Source organism: Oncorhynchus gorbuscha, linkage group LG03 (genome assembly GCF_021184085.1).
Source record: "Oncorhynchus gorbuscha isolate QuinsamMale2020 ecotype Even-year linkage group LG03, OgorEven_v1.0, whole genome shotgun sequence".
In the NCBI taxonomy this organism is placed as follows: domain Eukaryota; kingdom Metazoa; phylum Chordata; class Actinopteri; order Salmoniformes; family Salmonidae; genus Oncorhynchus; species Oncorhynchus gorbuscha.
This window is the reverse complement of record NC_060175.1, coordinates 32,679,652-32,697,229: the sequence shown is the minus strand read 5'-3', so window position 1 is coordinate 32,697,229 and position 17,578 is coordinate 32,679,652. Positions and strand designations below refer to the sequence as shown.

At 40.6% G+C, this 17,578-nt stretch overlaps 2 protein-coding genes across 14 annotated transcripts in view; both read left to right on the top strand.

The window, feature by feature from the left end:
- Positions 1-9,106, top strand: part of LOC124031239 (disco-interacting protein 2 homolog B-A-like) — an 89,863-nt gene extending 80,757 nt beyond the window's left edge. For all 7 annotated transcript variants that reach the window (XM_046342280.1, XM_046342285.1, XM_046342284.1 and 4 more), the window contains 6 exons: positions 51-112; positions 231-288; positions 392-466; positions 663-837; positions 6,219-6,342; positions 6,491-9,106. In XM_046342280.1, the coding sequence (XP_046198236.1) occupies positions 51-112; positions 231-288; positions 392-466; positions 663-837; positions 6,219-6,342; positions 6,491-6,743 (747 nt within the window). In that variant the 3' untranslated portion in view covers positions 6,744-9,106. The remainder of the gene's footprint in view (positions 1-50; positions 113-230; positions 289-391; positions 467-662; positions 838-6,218; positions 6,343-6,490) is intronic.
- Positions 9,107-13,826: 4,720 nt separating this feature from the next.
- LOC124031237 (cyclic AMP-dependent transcription factor ATF-1-like) overlaps positions 13,827-17,578 on the top strand; it is a 36,904-nt gene continuing 33,152 nt past the window's right edge. For 3 of the 7 annotated variants that reach the window (XM_046342274.1, XM_046342272.1, XM_046342277.1), the window contains exons 1-2: positions 13,887-13,958; positions 15,656-15,689. In XM_046342274.1, the coding sequence (XP_046198230.1) occupies positions 15,672-15,689 (18 nt within the window). In that variant the 5' untranslated portion in view covers positions 13,887-13,958; positions 15,656-15,671. Of the gene's footprint in view, positions 13,959-15,652; positions 15,690-17,578 lie in introns of all 7 variants that reach the window. The other 4 variants (XM_046342276.1, XM_046342275.1, XM_046342273.1 and 1 more) reach the window with 3 other exon arrangements.

The following is a 17,578-nucleotide window of genomic DNA, read 5'->3' as shown; positions in this document are numbered from 1 at the left end:
CTCATTAAGGACTGATCCAAGGTTTCAGTCAGGTTGTCTGTGTTTTTCAGGGCACCACTGGACCGGACACCTCCACTGTGTATGTGGACATGAAGTCCCTCCGCCATGACAGGTGAGAACATGTAGACCCTAGTGGTATTGTTTTATGTATGAGCAGCTTTGATGCTGAGGAAGACATTTTTTACATTATTGAGTTCACCATCACAATGTGCTTTCATTTTCTATCTCAGAGTGAGGCTGGTGGAGAGAGGAGCCCCTCAGAGTCTCCCTCTGATGGAGTCTGGCAAAGTAAGTCTCCCCTGATGGATCCACACACATTAAATGCCCTTTGTGCTCAGATACAAGATGTGTTGTTGTGGGAGTTTGTTAGTCACCATGTATCACTCTTTAGATCTTACCAGGAGTCAGGGTGATCATCGTGAACCCAGAGACCAGGGGACCTCTAGGAGATTCCCATCTAGGAGAGGTGAGAGGAGATAGAATGCTAATATTAGAGTGAAAATGGCAACATGTGGGATAGAGAAAAGGATGGGAAATATGCAGGGTATAATTAGGAAAAAGCCCTATCAATCCTAGCCCTATCACTAACCAAGTTCTCCTCACACATAACTCTCCTATTCCATCCCTAATTCTACCTTGTCCCCTCCTCTGCTCTCTGTCAGATCTGGATCAACAGCCCTCACAGTGCCAGTGGCTACTATGCCATCTATGGAGAGGAGAGCCTGCAGGCCGACCACTTCAACACCAAGCTGAGCTTCGGAGATCCCACGACCCTGTGGGCCAGGACTGGCTACCTGGGCTTCGTCAAGAGGACTGAGCTACTGGATGCCACTGGGGGTCAGTGGCTGGGCCTGGTCAGGGCTATGTAGGCTAACGCTAATGGCTAACATGAAAAGGGATGGCTATGGATGCTAATGTTCTTATTTAGTGTTTTTATTTTTTTTGCATTACTAAAACACACACATACAAACGGCAGCTTACAAACATCACCCTGCCCAGACCCACCTGCTCACACCCCCGTCCATCTCCAGCGCACGCATCACTCTCTGCTACATCTTCATTGCCCACACACTTTTAACATTTAGATAATAAAGTGTTTGAACTTTCCATTGTGTTAACGTTGCAGGATTGGTTGATTTTCCAGTTTTAAAGTATACGTTTTTTAAGTTGATTGACGAGAAAAGTATTGTCCCAACCCATCAGCCAGGTCGCAATTGTAAATGAGAACTTGTTCTCAACTTGCCTACCTGGTTAAATAAAGGTGAAATAAAAATAAAATCAAGCACCCTCATGTGCCATGTCTTGAAATATACAGACAGACAGATTAAAAGTAAATGTACATTGTAATACTTTTGGACTTAATAGCATTCCCAGTAGGCATGGATTATTGAGTCATTGTTAGTTTTACACTTCAGACATTTGTATTTATTAGGGATCAAATCAAATGTTATTTGTCACATGCGCCGAATACAACAGGTAAGACCTTAGTCAAATGCTTACTTTAAAGCCCTTAACCAACAATTCAGTTTTAAGATAATACAAAACAAAACACATTACATAAAAAAACAGTACATCATATAACCTCCCTACACCACCACATATCCACAACACAAAATGTTCAATACCACCATACAAAAATATCATAATGCTTGCTTATGCATGTGTCTGGACATTGCATGTGTCTGGACTGTGAAGAGACCTCTGGTGGCATGTCTTGTGGGGTATGCATGAGTGTCCGAGCTGTGTGCTAATATTTTAAAAACAGACAGCTAGGTACATTCGGCTTGTAACACCTCTTACAAAAACAAAAAACACTTTGAGCCATGAGAGATTGACATACATGCCATTAATGTTAGCTCTCCGTGTACTTTTAAGAGCCAGTCGTGCTTCCCTGTTCTGAGCCAACTGCAATTTTCCCAAGTCCCTCTTTGTGGCACCTGACCACACGACTGAACAGTAGTCTAGGTGTGACAAAACTAGGGCCTGTAGGACCTGCCTTGTTGATAGTTCTGTTAAGGATTCAGAGCTGCGCTTTATTATGGACAGACTTCTCCCCATCTTAGCTACTGTTGTATCAATATGTTTTGACCATGACAGTTTACAATCCAGGGTAACTCCAAGCAGTTTAGTCACCTCAACTTGCTCAATTTCCACATATTTCATTATGAGACGTAGTTGAGGTTTAGGGTTTAGTGAATGATTTGTCCCAAATAAACTTTTCAGCAAACTTAACATGTGTAAGTGTATGAACATAACAAGATTCAACAACTGAGACATAAACTGAACAAGTTCCACAGACATGTGACTAACAGAAATGGAATAATGTGTCCCTGAACAAAGGGGTGGATCAAAATCAAAAGTAATAGTCAGTATCTGGTGTGGCATTAAGTACTGCAGTGCATCTCCTCATCATGGACTGCACCAGATTTGCCAGTTCTTGCTGTGAGATGTTACCCCACTCTTCCACCAAGAAACCTGCAAGTTCCCGGACATTTCTGGGGGGGAATGACCCTAGCCCTCACCCTCCGATCCAACAGGTCCCAGGCGTGCTCAATGGGTTTGAGATCTGGGCTCTTCGCTGGCCATGGCAGAACACTGACATTCCTGACTTGCAGGAAATCACGCACAGAAAGAGCAGTATTGCTGGTGGCATTATCATGCTAGAGTGTCATGTCAGGATGAGCCTGCAGGAAAGGTACCACATGAGGGAGGAGGATGTCTTCCCTGTAACACACAGCGTTGAGATTGCCTGCAATGACAACAAGCTCAGTCCGATGATGCTGTGACACACTGCCCCAGACCATGATGGACCCTCCACCTCCAAATTGATCCCGCTCCAGAGTACAGGCCTCGGTGTAACGCTCATTCCTTCGACAATAAACACGAATCCGACCATCACCCCTGGTGAGACAAAACCGCGACTCATCAGTGAAGAGCACTTTGCCAGCCCTGTCTGGTCCAGCGAAGGTGGGTTTGTGCCCATAGGCGACGTTGTTGCCAGTGATGTCTGGTGAGGACCTGCCTTACAACAGGCCTACAAGCCCCCAGTTCAGCCTCTCTCAGCCTATTGAGGACAGTCTGAGCACTGATGGAGGGATTGTGTGTTCCTGGTCTAACTCGGGCAGTTGTTGTTGCCATCCTGTACCTGTCCCGCAGGTGTGCTGTTCGGATGTACCGATCCTGTGCAGATGTTGTTACACGTGGTCTGCCACTGTGAGGACGATCTGCTGCCTGTCCCGTCTCCCTGTAGCGCTGTCTTAGGCGTCTCACTGTACGGACATAGCAATTTATTGCCCTGACCACATCTGCAGTCCTCATGCCTCCTTGCAGCATGCCTAAGGCAAGTTCACGCAGATGAGCAGGGAAACCTGGCCATCTTTCTTTTTATGTTTTTCAGAGTCAGTAGAAAGGTCTCTTTGGTGTCTTAAGTTTTCATAACTGTGACCTTAATTGCCTACCGTCTGTAAGCTGTTAGTGTCTTAACGACCGTTCCACATGTGCATGTTCATTAATTGTTTATGGTTCATTGAACAAGCATGGGAAACAGTGTTTAAACCCTTTACAATGAAGATCTGAAGTTATTTGGATTTTTACAAATTATCTTTGAAAGACTGTCCTGAAAAAGGGACGTTTCTTTTTTTGCTGAGTTTGTGTTGCCACCCTATGGTCACGCACTACTCCTAAAGCACATTTAGACACTAACAGATTACAGATGGTAGGCAATTAAGGTCACAGTTATGAAAACTTAGGACACTAAAGAGGCCTTTCTGTGTAACTTGTTCAGTTTATGTCTCAGTTGTTGAATCTTGTTATGTTCATACAAATATTTGCACATTAAGTTTGCTGAAAATAAACACAGTTGACAGTGAGAGAACGTTTAATTTTTTTCCTGAGTTTATGAATATCCTTTTCTGACTCAAATAGGATTCCCTCAAGATTGCTCTGATTTTCAAAAGATTTCAAATAGAAATGTTGTGATACGAAACTTTTAAGTTGCATGTATTAAAAAATATTTACGTTGGTCAGTCCAAAATTGTTTTTTAATTCTGTCGTGGAAATAAATGTATTTCCTATTACCAAGTTTTCCATGGCGACCAAGTTATCGGTGAATTCTGAAACACTATCCAAGGATTTTTCCATAGGGATGTGTTTTTACGGAGTGATATTGGTTCTTGTAGAATCAGTTTCAGTTTCATATTGTTGTTAATTTCCAAAGCTTTATCCTTTGAAAATAGACACGTGAAAAGATTCTGGGGATGAGCATGTGCATCTTCATTATGTACCCATTGTTCCTCCTTTGTGCATTTAACTATATGTCACAAGTAAATGCCTTGGGTAGCGACATGATACAATTCCAAGTCTGGAAGGTTAAAACTGTCAGAATGAAAAGGAAAGTTTTACATCTTCAAGTTTTATTTTCCAATATGAAGTCTGTTATGACCGAGCATACTTTTTAAAGGATGTCTTTGGTGGGGTAATTGGTATTACTGAGAATAAATATAAAAAATTTAGGAGCCATGCCTGTCAAGACTCAGGAGAAGATCCAGAAGCAGACAGTTTCAAAGTAACAAAAGTGTATTACAAAAACAAGGGAGCAGGCAAACTGCAGGTCAAGGGCAGGCAGAGGTCAGAAATCCAGGGTGGTGTGACAAGGTACAGAACGGCAGGCAGGCTCAGGGTCAGGGCAGGCAGGCTCAGGGTCAGGGCAGGCAGAGGTCAGAAATCCAGGGTGGTGTGACAAGGTACAGAACGGCAGGCAGGCTCAGGGTCAGGGCAGGCAGGCTCAGGGTCAGGGCAGGCAGGCTCAGGGTCAGGGCAGGCAGAGGTCAGAAATCCAGGGTGGTGTGACAAGGTACAGAACGGCAGGCAGGCTCAGGGTCAGGGCAGGCAGAGGTCAGTAATCCAGGGTGGTGTGACAAGGTACAGAACGGCAGGCAGGCTCAGGGTCAGGGCAGGCAGAGGTCAGTAATCCAGGGTGGTGTGACAAGGTACAGAACGGCAGGCAGGCTCAGGGTCAGGGCAGGCAGAGGTCAGTAATCCAGGGTGGTGTGACAAGGTACAGAACGGCAGGCAGGCTCAGGGTCAGGGCAGGCAGAATGGTCAAAACCGGGAGAACTAGAGAAAGACAGGAGCATGGGGAAAACGCTGTTAGGCTTGACGAAACAAAAGGAACTGGCAATAGACAGAAACCACGGGTATAAATACACTGGGGATAATGAGACAGATGGGCGACACATGGAGGGGGGTGGAAACGAGCACAAAGACAGGTGAAACAGATCAGGGTGTGACACATGCCATTCTGAGGGTAATTCTACCTGTAAGATTTATGGGAAGTTTGTTCCATTTAATAGGTATGCTTTCAAATTGTTAAGTAATGGTATTAAGTTATATTTATATATTTGTTTTTTGTTGTCACTTAAGCATCCTACGTGTTTATTTTTCATGGTCCACTTAAAGGATTGCTGTAGATAATGAGTATTCTTTTTTATTTTTCCTATTAACATGTATTTATTTATTTATTGGTTTATATTTAAGTTTAGTTTATATTAATGTTTAGCAATACTGATACCTGTTACGTTTGCGTCCTGTCTAATTCTTTCTGCAAGTGCTTCAATTGCCAGTGCAAACAGGTGGGAGAGAGGACATCCCTGTCTTGTGCCTATTTATAATGCAATTTCTTCAGATAATGTATTATTTGTGAATATTTTGATTTTAGGACATTTATATAATAATATTTATTACAGCTGGAAAGTTTAAATCTTTCTACGTTTTTAATAGAAAAGGTCTTTCAAGACGGTAGAAAGCCTTTTCGGCATCAACAGACATTGATAAATCTATATCTTGTTTTTTTGCATATTGTATAAAACTGAAACATGTATTTGTAAGTGTCTTTTTAATGAACCTTTTTTGATATGTATCAAGTCTGGTAAGTCTTGCCATTCTGTTGCTTATAGGCTTGGTTATTATATTGTCACAATTGATTAAACTTATGGGTCTGTAATCAGCAGGGGTCTCTCCAGATTTTCCTGGTTTTAATATAACTGAAATAACTGTTTGATACATGGAACTAGGAAGCACTGAATTAAGTAACGTGTTGCTATAGATGCTAATGCTAATAGATAACATGAAAAGGGAGAAATAGGGATCCGATCTATCCCACCATTCCCAGTTTTCAATATTGTTTGCCCCTCTTTGTCTGTCTCCCTATCTGTGGTCAGATCGTCATGACGCCCTGTTTGTGGTGGGTTCCCTGGATGAGACTCTAGAGCTGAGGGGGCTGCGCTACCACCCTATTGACATCGAGACATCTGTGTCCCGGGCTCACCGCAGCATTGCAGAGAGGTCAGAACACTGGGGGGTCCCAGGAGACCTTACTATTGTCCATTTGGTTGATCTGTTTTCATAATTGTGTGTGTACGTGCGCATGTATCTTAGTCTGACATTTGATTATAACCCCTTTCTCTCCTCTCACTCTGTGTCCCCAATACAGTGCGGTATTCACATGGACCAACCTACTGGTGGTGGTGGCTGAACTGAGTGGCTCAGAGCAGGATGCCCTGGATCTGGTGCCCCTGGTCACCAATGTGGTGCTGGAGGAGCACCACCTCATCGTGGGCGTGGTGGTCATCGTGGACCCGGGGGTCATACCCATCAACTCCAGGGGGGAGAAACAACGCATGCACCTCCGGGACTCCTTCCTGGCTGACCAACTGGACCCCATCTATGTGGCCTATAATATGTGAAGGGCCAGGGGGATAGGCTGGTTATTGTATGATGGAAGAGATTCTGGCTGGTGGAAGAAAGTGGTTTGGACCAACCTACTCCACAGACAGACAATGCCTATTGTACCACAAGGTTGGCTGACCTTGACTGTACTGACCCTTGGGGAAATCGCAGCTCTTTTTGCACGATGTTCAGATCTTAGGTATTTTGCATTCCAGGTCTGTTGGATTTGAAGGGGGCACTCTGTTGTGTTGAGACGTACACTGTGTTTGAAAAAATGAAAAGAAAAAATATATATATATATTCACACCCGGACAGAGTGAGTGTGTCTACACCAAACACAGCTTTTCAACTGGAACTGGATGGGAAGATAACTCTAATCTCGCCACACCCCCTACAACCCTCCTGCCAAATCAAACACCTCAACAGCCCGACTGGCCCTCTATTTGCACAGAGTGTCGGGGAGTATTAAGGTGCTGAAGTCAATCTTAACTCTCCTCACTCCTCCACAATCCAATCATCTGTGGGGTATTGTGAGGGGCCAAGGGATGAGGACTTCCTGTCTCTGGTGACATCATTTTCTGTGGTTGAGTGATGTGTACAAAATGCATCCATTATAACTGTTTCTCCTCCCAAAGCTTTCCAGGTCTTACCCAGTCCTTGTTTTATTTTTCTTATCTTTGACGTATTCTAAATTGCCATATTTGTACTGTATACACGCACACATTCACAGAAACTCACACCGGTGCTTGCTTCACCCTGTAGTGGCCTCTTACTCGTGCACTTTGAGGTAGGGGTTTATGAAGGATGTGTGAAGGTATGTTAGAACACTAATGAACATATTAGCTAGGCCAATCATCAGCTGTTGATTTAATTTATTCTGTCAGTCATCATGTACTGTACTTACACAGGTTTATTGCTTGAAGTTTTACAAAGGCAAAATATGAAATGGAACACATTCTCACCTTTCTTGAATTACGTTTACTTCCTGCCTTATAAAACTTTGCCCATACAACTTTTGTTTTTCTCCATTGCTGTTCTTCTAGCTCATAACTGTTTGTGTTATTGGGGTGAGAATCCTGATTGATATCCAAAGGGATGTTTTGAGTAGAAGCTAGAGGCCTTTTACTGTACTGTACCCATCAAGACCTCTGTAGTTTCGATATACTGTACAGATATTATTTTTAAAAATGTGTGCATAAATGTGGGAAAAAAACTCAACTCATCCCTCTCACGTGATGGTTGTCTGGATAGCTGTGAGAAGATGGTAGCAAATTAATATTGTACGTAAGAATTTAACACTAATCTTGCACTTTCTCCAAAAATGTTATTTTTTCATGATCCAATTACGCACATTCCTCGTGTTCAAGGAGCATATTAATTGTGAGGAATACTTTGAGGAATCAGAGTTCACTAGGAATTAGCAGAAAGGAACTAGCTAATAGGGTCAGGAGTTTCCCCAGGTCAGGTCCCAACCGGCTCGAAGGACCATGAAAACAACGCCCCATGAATAAGGTTGTCAGGGATTTGTACGGTCAGGGATAACTACTGCCCCCCAACCAGAGATTGCTTTGATGTTATGAGCTTGGGGAGAATGATTAAACCAATATAAAATTACTGTTGTTTTGTGTAAAAGTAAAATAACCTCTTTTTTTTTCTATGAACCACCGATAAATGGGATTAGATGCAGAGCACTTTTCACTGACTGTCCTAGGCTGAGTGATTTAAGAATGTGAGCGAGAGAATATGGCAATGCAACATTTTGCATATAAAAAGGTTGCCAATTAGCATAAAAGGACTGTAATATTTAATGCAATCAAACATTGGCCACTGTCATAGTGGCCAGGTTTGAAAATGGAGTCCTATTCAACTTTAAATCACTAGAACCTGTTTTTCCCCCTGTAAACTTAAATTGCTTTTGTAAACGTCAATATTTTATTAGCATTTAAATATGGGCACCGTCCTGTGGATGAAATAGGAGGACAACAGCCACGAGTTTAGCGTTTGTTATGTTCTCCTCCTCACACACAATTTGTAGCACTCTGGGAAAAGCTTTCTCATTTACTCTAATCTTTAGAAGTTTTCACATTTATTACTATATTGTATGCTCCTTTCTGTTATGTGCTCCTCAGAAAATGATGTTTTATTCTTGCAGTGGTATAGGAGTCCATGGTGAACTATTAATTTTCATTGTCTAACATGTAAATAGTATTTTTATTTATATATATAACCGTTCAAAAGTTTTTGGTCGCTTAGCAATGTCCTTGTTTTTGAAAGAATAGCTCATTTTTTGTCCATTTAAAATAACATAAAATTGATCAGAAATACAGTGTTAACATTGTTAATGTTGTAAATGACTAATGTAGCTGGAAACGGCAGGTTTGAATGGAATATCTACATAGGCGTACATAGGCCCATTATCAGCCACCATCACTTCTGTGTTCCAATGGCACGTTGTGTTGGCTGATTGATCATCAGAAAACCCTTTTGCAATTATGTTAGCACAGCTGAAAACTGTTGTTCTAATTAAAGAAGCAATCAAACTGTCCTTCTTTAGACTAGTTGAGTATCTGGAGCATCAGCATTTGTGGGTTCGATTACAAGCTCAAAATGGCCTGAATCTCGTCAGTCTATTCTTGTTCTGAGAAATTAAGGCTATTCCATGTGAGAAATTGCCAAGAAACTGAATATCTCATACAACGCTGTGTACTACTCCCTTCACAGAACAGTGCAAACTAGCTCTAACCAGAGGCCCTGGTGCACAACTGAGCAAAAGGACAAGTACATTAGTGTCTAGTCCGCAACTGGCAGCTTCATTATATAGTACCCGCAAAACACCAGTCTCAACGTCAGTGAAGAGGCGACTTCGGGATGCTGGCCTTCTAGGCAGAGTTGCAAAGAAAAAGCCATATCTCAGACTGGCCAATAAAAATAAAATATTAAGATGGGCAAAAGAACACAGACACTGGAAAGAGGAAGATTGGGGAAAAAAGTGTTATGGACAGACTAATCTAAGTTTGAGGTGTTCGGATCACAAAGAAGAACATTCGTGAGATGCAGAAAAAATGAAAAGATGCTGGAGGATTGCTTGACACCATCTGTCAAGCATGGTAGAGACAATGTGATAGTCTGGGGGTGCTTTGTTGGTGGTAAAGTGGGAGATTTGTCCTCTTGTCTTGCTTTATGCCAGCAGCATACCACCCTGCATACCACTGCTGCTGGCTTGCTTGTGAAGCTAAGCAGGGTTGGTCCTGGTCAGTTCTTGAATGGGAGACCAGATGCTGCTGGAAGTGGTGTTGGAGGGCCAATAGGAGGCACTCTTTCCTCTGGTCTAAAATAAATATCCCAATGCCCCAGAGCAGTGATTGGGGACACTGCCCTGTGTAGGGTGCCGTCTTTCGGATTGAACGTTCAACAGGTGTCCTGACTCTGAGGTCATTAAAGATCCCATGGCACTTATTGTAAGAGTAGGGGCGTTAACCCTGGTGTCTTGGCAAAATTCCCAACCTGGCCCTCAAACCATATCACAGTTACCTAATAATCCTCAGTATACAATTGGCTCATTAATCCCCCTCTCCCCTGTAACTATTCCCCAGGTTGTTGCTGCAAATGAGAATGTGTTCTCAGTCAATTTACCTGGTAAAATAACAGATAAATAAATAAAAAATGTAAAGGGGATCTTGAAGAAGGAAGGCTATCACTCCATTTTGCAACGCCATGCCATACCCTGTGAACGGTGCTTAATTGGAGCCAATTTCCTCCTACAACAGGACAATGACCCAAAGCACAGCTCCAAACTATGCAAGAACTATTTAGGGAAGAAGCAGTCAGCTGGTATTTTGTCAATAATGGAGTGGCCAGCACAGTCACCGGATCTCAACCCTATTGAGTTGTTGTGGGAGCAGCTTGACCGTATGGTATGTAAAAAGTGCCCATCAAACCAATCCAACTTGTGGGAGGTGCTTCAGTTAGCATGCGGTGAAATCTCTTCAGATTACCTCAACAAATTGACAACTAGAATGCCAAAGGTCTGCTAGGCTGTAATTGCTGCAAATGGAGGATTCTTTGACAAAAGCAAAGTTTGAAGGACACAATTATTTCATTTAAAAATCAATATTTATCATCTTGACTATAATTTCCAATTCATTTTGCAACTCATTTCATGTATGTTTTCATGGAAAACAAGGACATTTCTAAGTGACCCCAAACTTTTGAACGGTAGTGTATATATCTTAAATATGTGAGAAGTGTGAATGGGGTTTGTCTATATTTAACATTGTCATGTTTAACAACACTGCTTAAAAGCTTGAAAAGAAGATGCATTTTATTTTGTCATAATGTATGAATGTGAAGATTGAACTAATTGCAGTACTGCACTGTACCAGAGATGTGTGAGTTAAACAATTGTCCCCCTTGTGCTGTTCAATTACAATGTTTAGAGAGATGAGATGGTTGCCATATGATTTGAACCTATCCATGCAGAAAAACAAAACCAGTGACAAGTTATAGTGCCATATCCTGCCTTTAAATGTACGTTAAAAGTTCAACGTTCAATGTCTGCATGAGTCTGAGACCAAGCAACATTAGGCATCAGATTTTTGGGAGACATTTGAAAGAACAATAGTTGGCTACTCTGACAACAGGGAAGGAAGGCCTAGGTGGTCCCCCCGGTGCAGTCTGTGAATAATACTCCCCATGTTTTGGATGTCTTTCCCAGGACTTGCTTGTTATTACTGCTAAGACTGCAAACATTAAGAAGAGTAAAAGGGGAGTTACTCAGTGCTGCAATCCATCTATGACAGGAGGTCAATAAGGGCTTCCTCTTCTCTCTGCTCCTGCTCTCTCCAAAATAGTTCAACACTATGCAATCAATGGCCGTGCAGTTTAACCCCAATTCTTACACAGACTGGGGGAAATGTATTTTGTAATAAATATACAAAGAACGAGGTCTTAAGTTTGACTAGTGATATTGTACATATAGCACTACACACATCTCTTTATCCGAGTTAAATCAATATTTTGTGTATGCACTCCTGGTATGCTGTGTATAAACATTATTTGGTTAATAATAGTTTTAAAAAATGTCAATTAAAAACAGGTATGTGATGGGGATGATCCAATCGTGATTTTGTTGTGGTCTGGGGTAATTTAGCTCATGATATATTTTAGAAATAAAGACTTGCTGATATTGTATTATATTACCCTTTCCCCATTATTTTCACTCGTTTAGATTTGGCAGCAAATAATGATTTCTAGTGAATGTTTGGTTCATTGTTCAAGGACATTACTCATGGTTATGGGTGGGTGACCAGATTTGTTAAAGGTTCTATCTAACATTTTGTTGATAATTTCAACTATTGAAATAATATTATACCCATTGGGTTTTGAAGAATACAGCTAAGAAATACCTCAAATAGCTTAGTACTACTCTTACCTTATCATAACCAGTGTTTGACTTTGACTGAAAGACGGTACCTGCACTCATTTTTGTATTTGGGTGCTGGAATTGCATTATTTTTCAGCAGATTTTCTATTAGAAGTTCCGGAACTCATATATATACACAGAAGTATGTGGACGCCCCTTCAAATTAATGGATTTGGCTACTTCAGCCACACTCGTTGCTGACAAATGTATGCCATGCACAATGCCATGCAATCTCCATAGACAAACATTGCCAGTAGAGTGGCCTTCACTGAAGCGCACAGTGACCTTCAACATGGCACCGTCATAGGAATATAAGGCCACCTTTCCAACAAGTCAACCGCCAATCAAATCTGGGTTTGGCGGATGACAGGAGAACGCTACCTCCTACCAAGCATAGTGCCAACTGTAAAGTTTGGTGGAGGAGGAATCTGGGGCTGTTTTTCATAGTTATTTTTGCCCATGCTGCAAATGGCTATATCAGTCCACTAATAATAAATGCCCAGTGCCCTCAATTATCTTTAAAGATTTTTCAGGGTGTGCTGGAGCACCCCTACATCCGTTTGGCTCCTAGAGTAAACGGTAAACTGTTTCTGTTGCAAAACGTTTTGCAATAGAATCCGACTAATGAATACACCCCTGGCTAGGTAGCCCTTGGGAGAATCTCAATTGCATACTCGTGTCCTCTCTCCTTGCCTCCTCCTCAAAATCCATTGGATGAGAAAGCCAGAGGTCCTGCCCCTTTGACCTTCTCTTCCAATGGGTTTTGAGAATGAGATGAGCGCGGACACGAGGAGTATGCAATTCAGATTCTCCCCTTGTTTCATTACACTTTAATCATTTTTAATTTCATACACAAAACACTAGTCATACAGGAGGTATACTAGTCTAGTCACTAGTAATACAGGAGGTATACAAACAAACAAACATGCTAGGGGGTACAAATAATTACAGGTTATGGAAAGGCCTTAAAAGACAGACCTATTGACTGTTCTTACAGCTTTCTTATTAAAAAAATATAGAATGATCTTAATTTACTGTTCAAACTCCTTACAGGAAACAAGTGTTTTTTATTAGTGAATTTACATTTATGAATATACAATTTTTCCATTAAAATAGTTTTTCGTTAACCTTATTATAGTTAAGGACACCGAGCAGCACATTCTCCCATAATAAACAAGTCATCAAAAATATTATCAATTTTAAATCTACAAATATCTTGCTATCATTTATTTGCATGTAGACAATGTCAAAATTAATGCAAAACTGTTTCTGGACGCTCATCACAAAAAGTACAGTTAGTGTTAATGTCTTTTTTGAGTTTCTTCAGGTAACGATTCGTAGGGTAATATTTATGGTTTGACCTTTCACTACACTTTGAAAATACATTTTTTAACAAGATCAGCTTTAAAACCATAGCTTTCTGATTAATTAATCTCATGAGATACAGTTGTTTGCATCATCTCGTATTGCTTCTTTAATTGTTTTTGCGTTAAAATAATCTTTATTTCATATTCAATGGGCTATATTGTAAACAGAGGATTAACGTCAGTACATTACATCACGTATATATTTGACACTTTCCATGCTCTGGCATGACTGTTTCCACCAATCACAGCACCCAAAGGAAACAATAACGTCATATGTGTATCCTGGGGCCTCCTTCCTTTCAAAAAAACAAAACGATTAAAAAAATAATGGTGTCGCACCGCCCTTTTATTTAGCAATTAGCCAGCAACTACCCCCCCGGTGATTTTATACTAGCTTTTGAGATAATCGACGCCGTTGCTGAGGCCCACGAAGGATTTGAAAGGTAATGCAGCTTCTCAATGACTTGACCGCCTGCATATATATTAGCTATGTACTCAGCTTTAAATTGAGCAATGGTTTGCTTTGTTGCTAATCATTTAATGGCGGCTCCCTTTCCGTCTCCTCGTCGTTGTCGAAGGGAAGGTGGCGGTATTGCTGACGTCTATTGACGCGGGTACTTGCGTGCCAGTGACTCGGTATTACACAAATTCGCTCATTGTCCAAAAGCAAATACAGTGCGAGTCAGCTCGCTACAAGGCATATGAGACCTGGAGAAATGTTAAGAATATAATCTGGTTTATTCACCAACGGCAATGTTTAGCAAGTCAACTAACGTTACGCAGTTTGCTGACTGACACGTTACCCGGCCTAATTTGACAAATTGGCTAACGTTAATGTTAGCTAGCGAACGTATTCAAATGAGAGGATACTGTCTAACTTGTCCTTAGCCAACGCTGCAGTTAGCTAGTTCCGGTAACGTTACCTAGTTAGCAATGTTTAGCTACTTATCTAACATTTCCACAGTTAGTCTTTAGGTTTAGTGCTGTCAGCAACTTAGCTAGCTAGTTAGTAACCGTACTGAATTTCAAATCAAAGTGGATTAGTCACATGCGCCGAATACAATCGGTGTAACCCTTACAATGAAACGCTTACTTACTAGCCCCTAACCAACAATGCAATTAAAATTTTAAAAAACGAATACGGAAAAAAAGTAGCAAATAATTAAACAGCAGCAGTAAAATAATAGCGAGACTATATACAGGAGTGCACCGGTTAGTGATGCACCGATATGACATTTTTGACCAATAGAGAAACTATATTAATATTTTTTACTTTTAAGCATTCTAGTACAGTTAAATAGTTAAAACACACGGACGCAGCGGTCTAAGGCACTGCATCTCAGTGCAAGATTTGAATCCAGACTGTATCACATTTGTCAGTGATTGGGAGTCCTGTTGGGCTGTGCACAATTGACCCAGCGTCATCCGGGTTTGGCCGTCATTGTAAATAAGAATTTGTTCTTAACCGACTTGCCTCCTTAAATAAAGGTTACCCACACACACACACACACTGACCAAAAATGTATTTTGTTGGCATTTATGTATGTCCCCATTACCAGTAAAACCTAATCCAACCTCATTTATTTCACTTACTTGCTGTGCTGTTTCATTGTTAATTTTTTCAGTTGTTTCATTCTCAACCCGAATTTCTATGAATGCAGTTTGGGTCTTTGTGTGTCAAAACACATACATGTCAAATAACACTATTTGATGTGTCATATAAGCTTGTTGACCAATCAGGACCAGAATATGACTGCACGTCACATAATTTAATGTGTTAATGTTTTTTTTAAATGTAGTTATTACTAGAGGTCGACCGATTAATCGGAATGGCCGATTAATTAGGGCCGATTTCAAGTTTTCATAACAATCGGAAATCTGTATTTTTGGACACCGATTTGGACGATTTAAAAAAAATATTTTTTTATGTAACTTTTTTTTACACCTTTATTTAACTAGGCAAGTCTTTTAAGAACACATTCTTATTTTCAATGACAGCCTCGGAACGGTGGGTTAACTGCCTTGTTCAGGGGCAGAAAACAGATTTGTACCTTGTCAGCTCAGGGGTTCAATCTTGCAACCTTACAATTAACTAGTCCAACTCTCTAACCACATGCCTCTCATTGCACTCCACGAGGAGCCTGCCTGCTACGTGAATGCAGCAAGAAGCCAGGGTAAGTTGCTAGCTAGCATTAAACTTATCTTATAAAAAACAATCAATCATAATCACTAGTTAACTACACATGGTTGATGATATTACTAGTTTATCTAGGGTGTCCTGCGTGCATATACAGTGGGGCAAAAAAGTAGTCAGCCACCAATTGTGCAAGTTCTCCCACTTAAAAAGATGAGAGGCCTGTAATTTTCATCATAGGTACACTTCAACTATGACAGACAAAATCAGAAGAAAAAAATCCAGAAAATCACATTGTAGGATTTTTAATGAATTTATTTGCAAATTATGGTGGAAAATAAGTATTTGGTCAATAACAAAAGTTTATCTCAATACTTTGTTATATACCCTTTGTTGGCAATGACAGAGGTCAAACGTTTTCTGTAAGTCTTCACAAGGTTTTCACACACTGTTGCTGGTATTTTGGCCCATACCTCCATGCAGATCTCCTCTAGAGCAGTGATGTTTTGGGGCTGTTGCTGGGCAACACTGACTTTCAACTCCCTCCAAAGATTTTCTATGGGGTTAAGATCTGCAGACTGGCTAGGCCACTCCAGGACCTTGAAATGCTTCTTACGAAGCCACTCCTTTGTTGCCCGGGCGGTGTGTTTGGGATCATTGCCATGCTGAAAGACCCAGCCATGTTTCACCTTCAAACTACACAAGAACTCACTACTATAATGGTTCAGAAGACAAAATTGCTAAACTCATGTTTACATCTCAATAAAATAAAACACAGTCTGCATGTTCCTCAAAAAACAATTACTGATGGAAAAAGTTCCTGGTGGTATCTGATTTTAAGTGCCAAGGCGTCATACTTGATTCCAACCTTTCTTTTAAAAAGCAAATAAAAAAGGAAATCAAATAACCAAATTCAACCTAGCTAATTTCCCAAAACATATGAAATTGTTTTGACTATTGCGGTAACAACACTATAATTAAAATCTATGATACTCCCCCACTTAACATACTAGTTTACAAGTTTGGCCCAAACTTGCTTTTCAACATTCATACCCATTCAGTCTTCTACCAACAGGCTCCCATACTACTCAACCAGCAATCAACTTTAATGACCTGACATTGTTCACTTAAAGGAAAACATACTATAATGTTAGACTACATGAACTTTCCTGCTCAAATTAACTGGTGTTACTTAAACAATCAAACCAAGAATCAATAACCATCAGAATCCATTCTCACAATGTTTTACAATTCAAACTTTCAGATCTCCCTTTCTTACAGCCAAATAAAACCCAATCAACATCTCGCAATCATAATTGTACTGCCAGAAGTACAGAAAAAGAGTGTACCTGAACAACGGTCAAAACAATTAGAGTAAGGTTATTGTATATTCAAACTAATAACACAAATTTACGTTATTCTACAACAATCTACCTGCCTCCAGCAACTTACCCTGACAATTAGTAGCCAACATAGCAACGAACTCTTTCATACTTTCAGCTCAACTTAGCCGATTCCTTTTTTACCATTGGGCAAAAATATATAACCCCTCGCATTTCAACATTTTTCCTTACCTCTGTCAGATTTAAAACCCAACTTTATAACTTCCTCTTCTCTTTGCTCTTCACACTTATGAAATGTATCCTATTTCTTTAAAAATAAACACACGCAGTGCCAAAATTATAACATTCGTCAGTCAATCTATAAGAATGACAATCATTTCGGTAATCACTTTCTATCGCCATCATCTCTCCGCTATTATTCAGAATTTCTTTAATTTAGGTAACTGTCTTCTCTATTGATACAGTAATTTAAATACGACTCAATTCTCAATACATTATTCCAGCAGATAATTTAGTGAACAGACATCGTCTTGCATCAGAATTCGTTTCGTTATTATTTTAAGTTGAATTAGTCCTTAACGTAGGT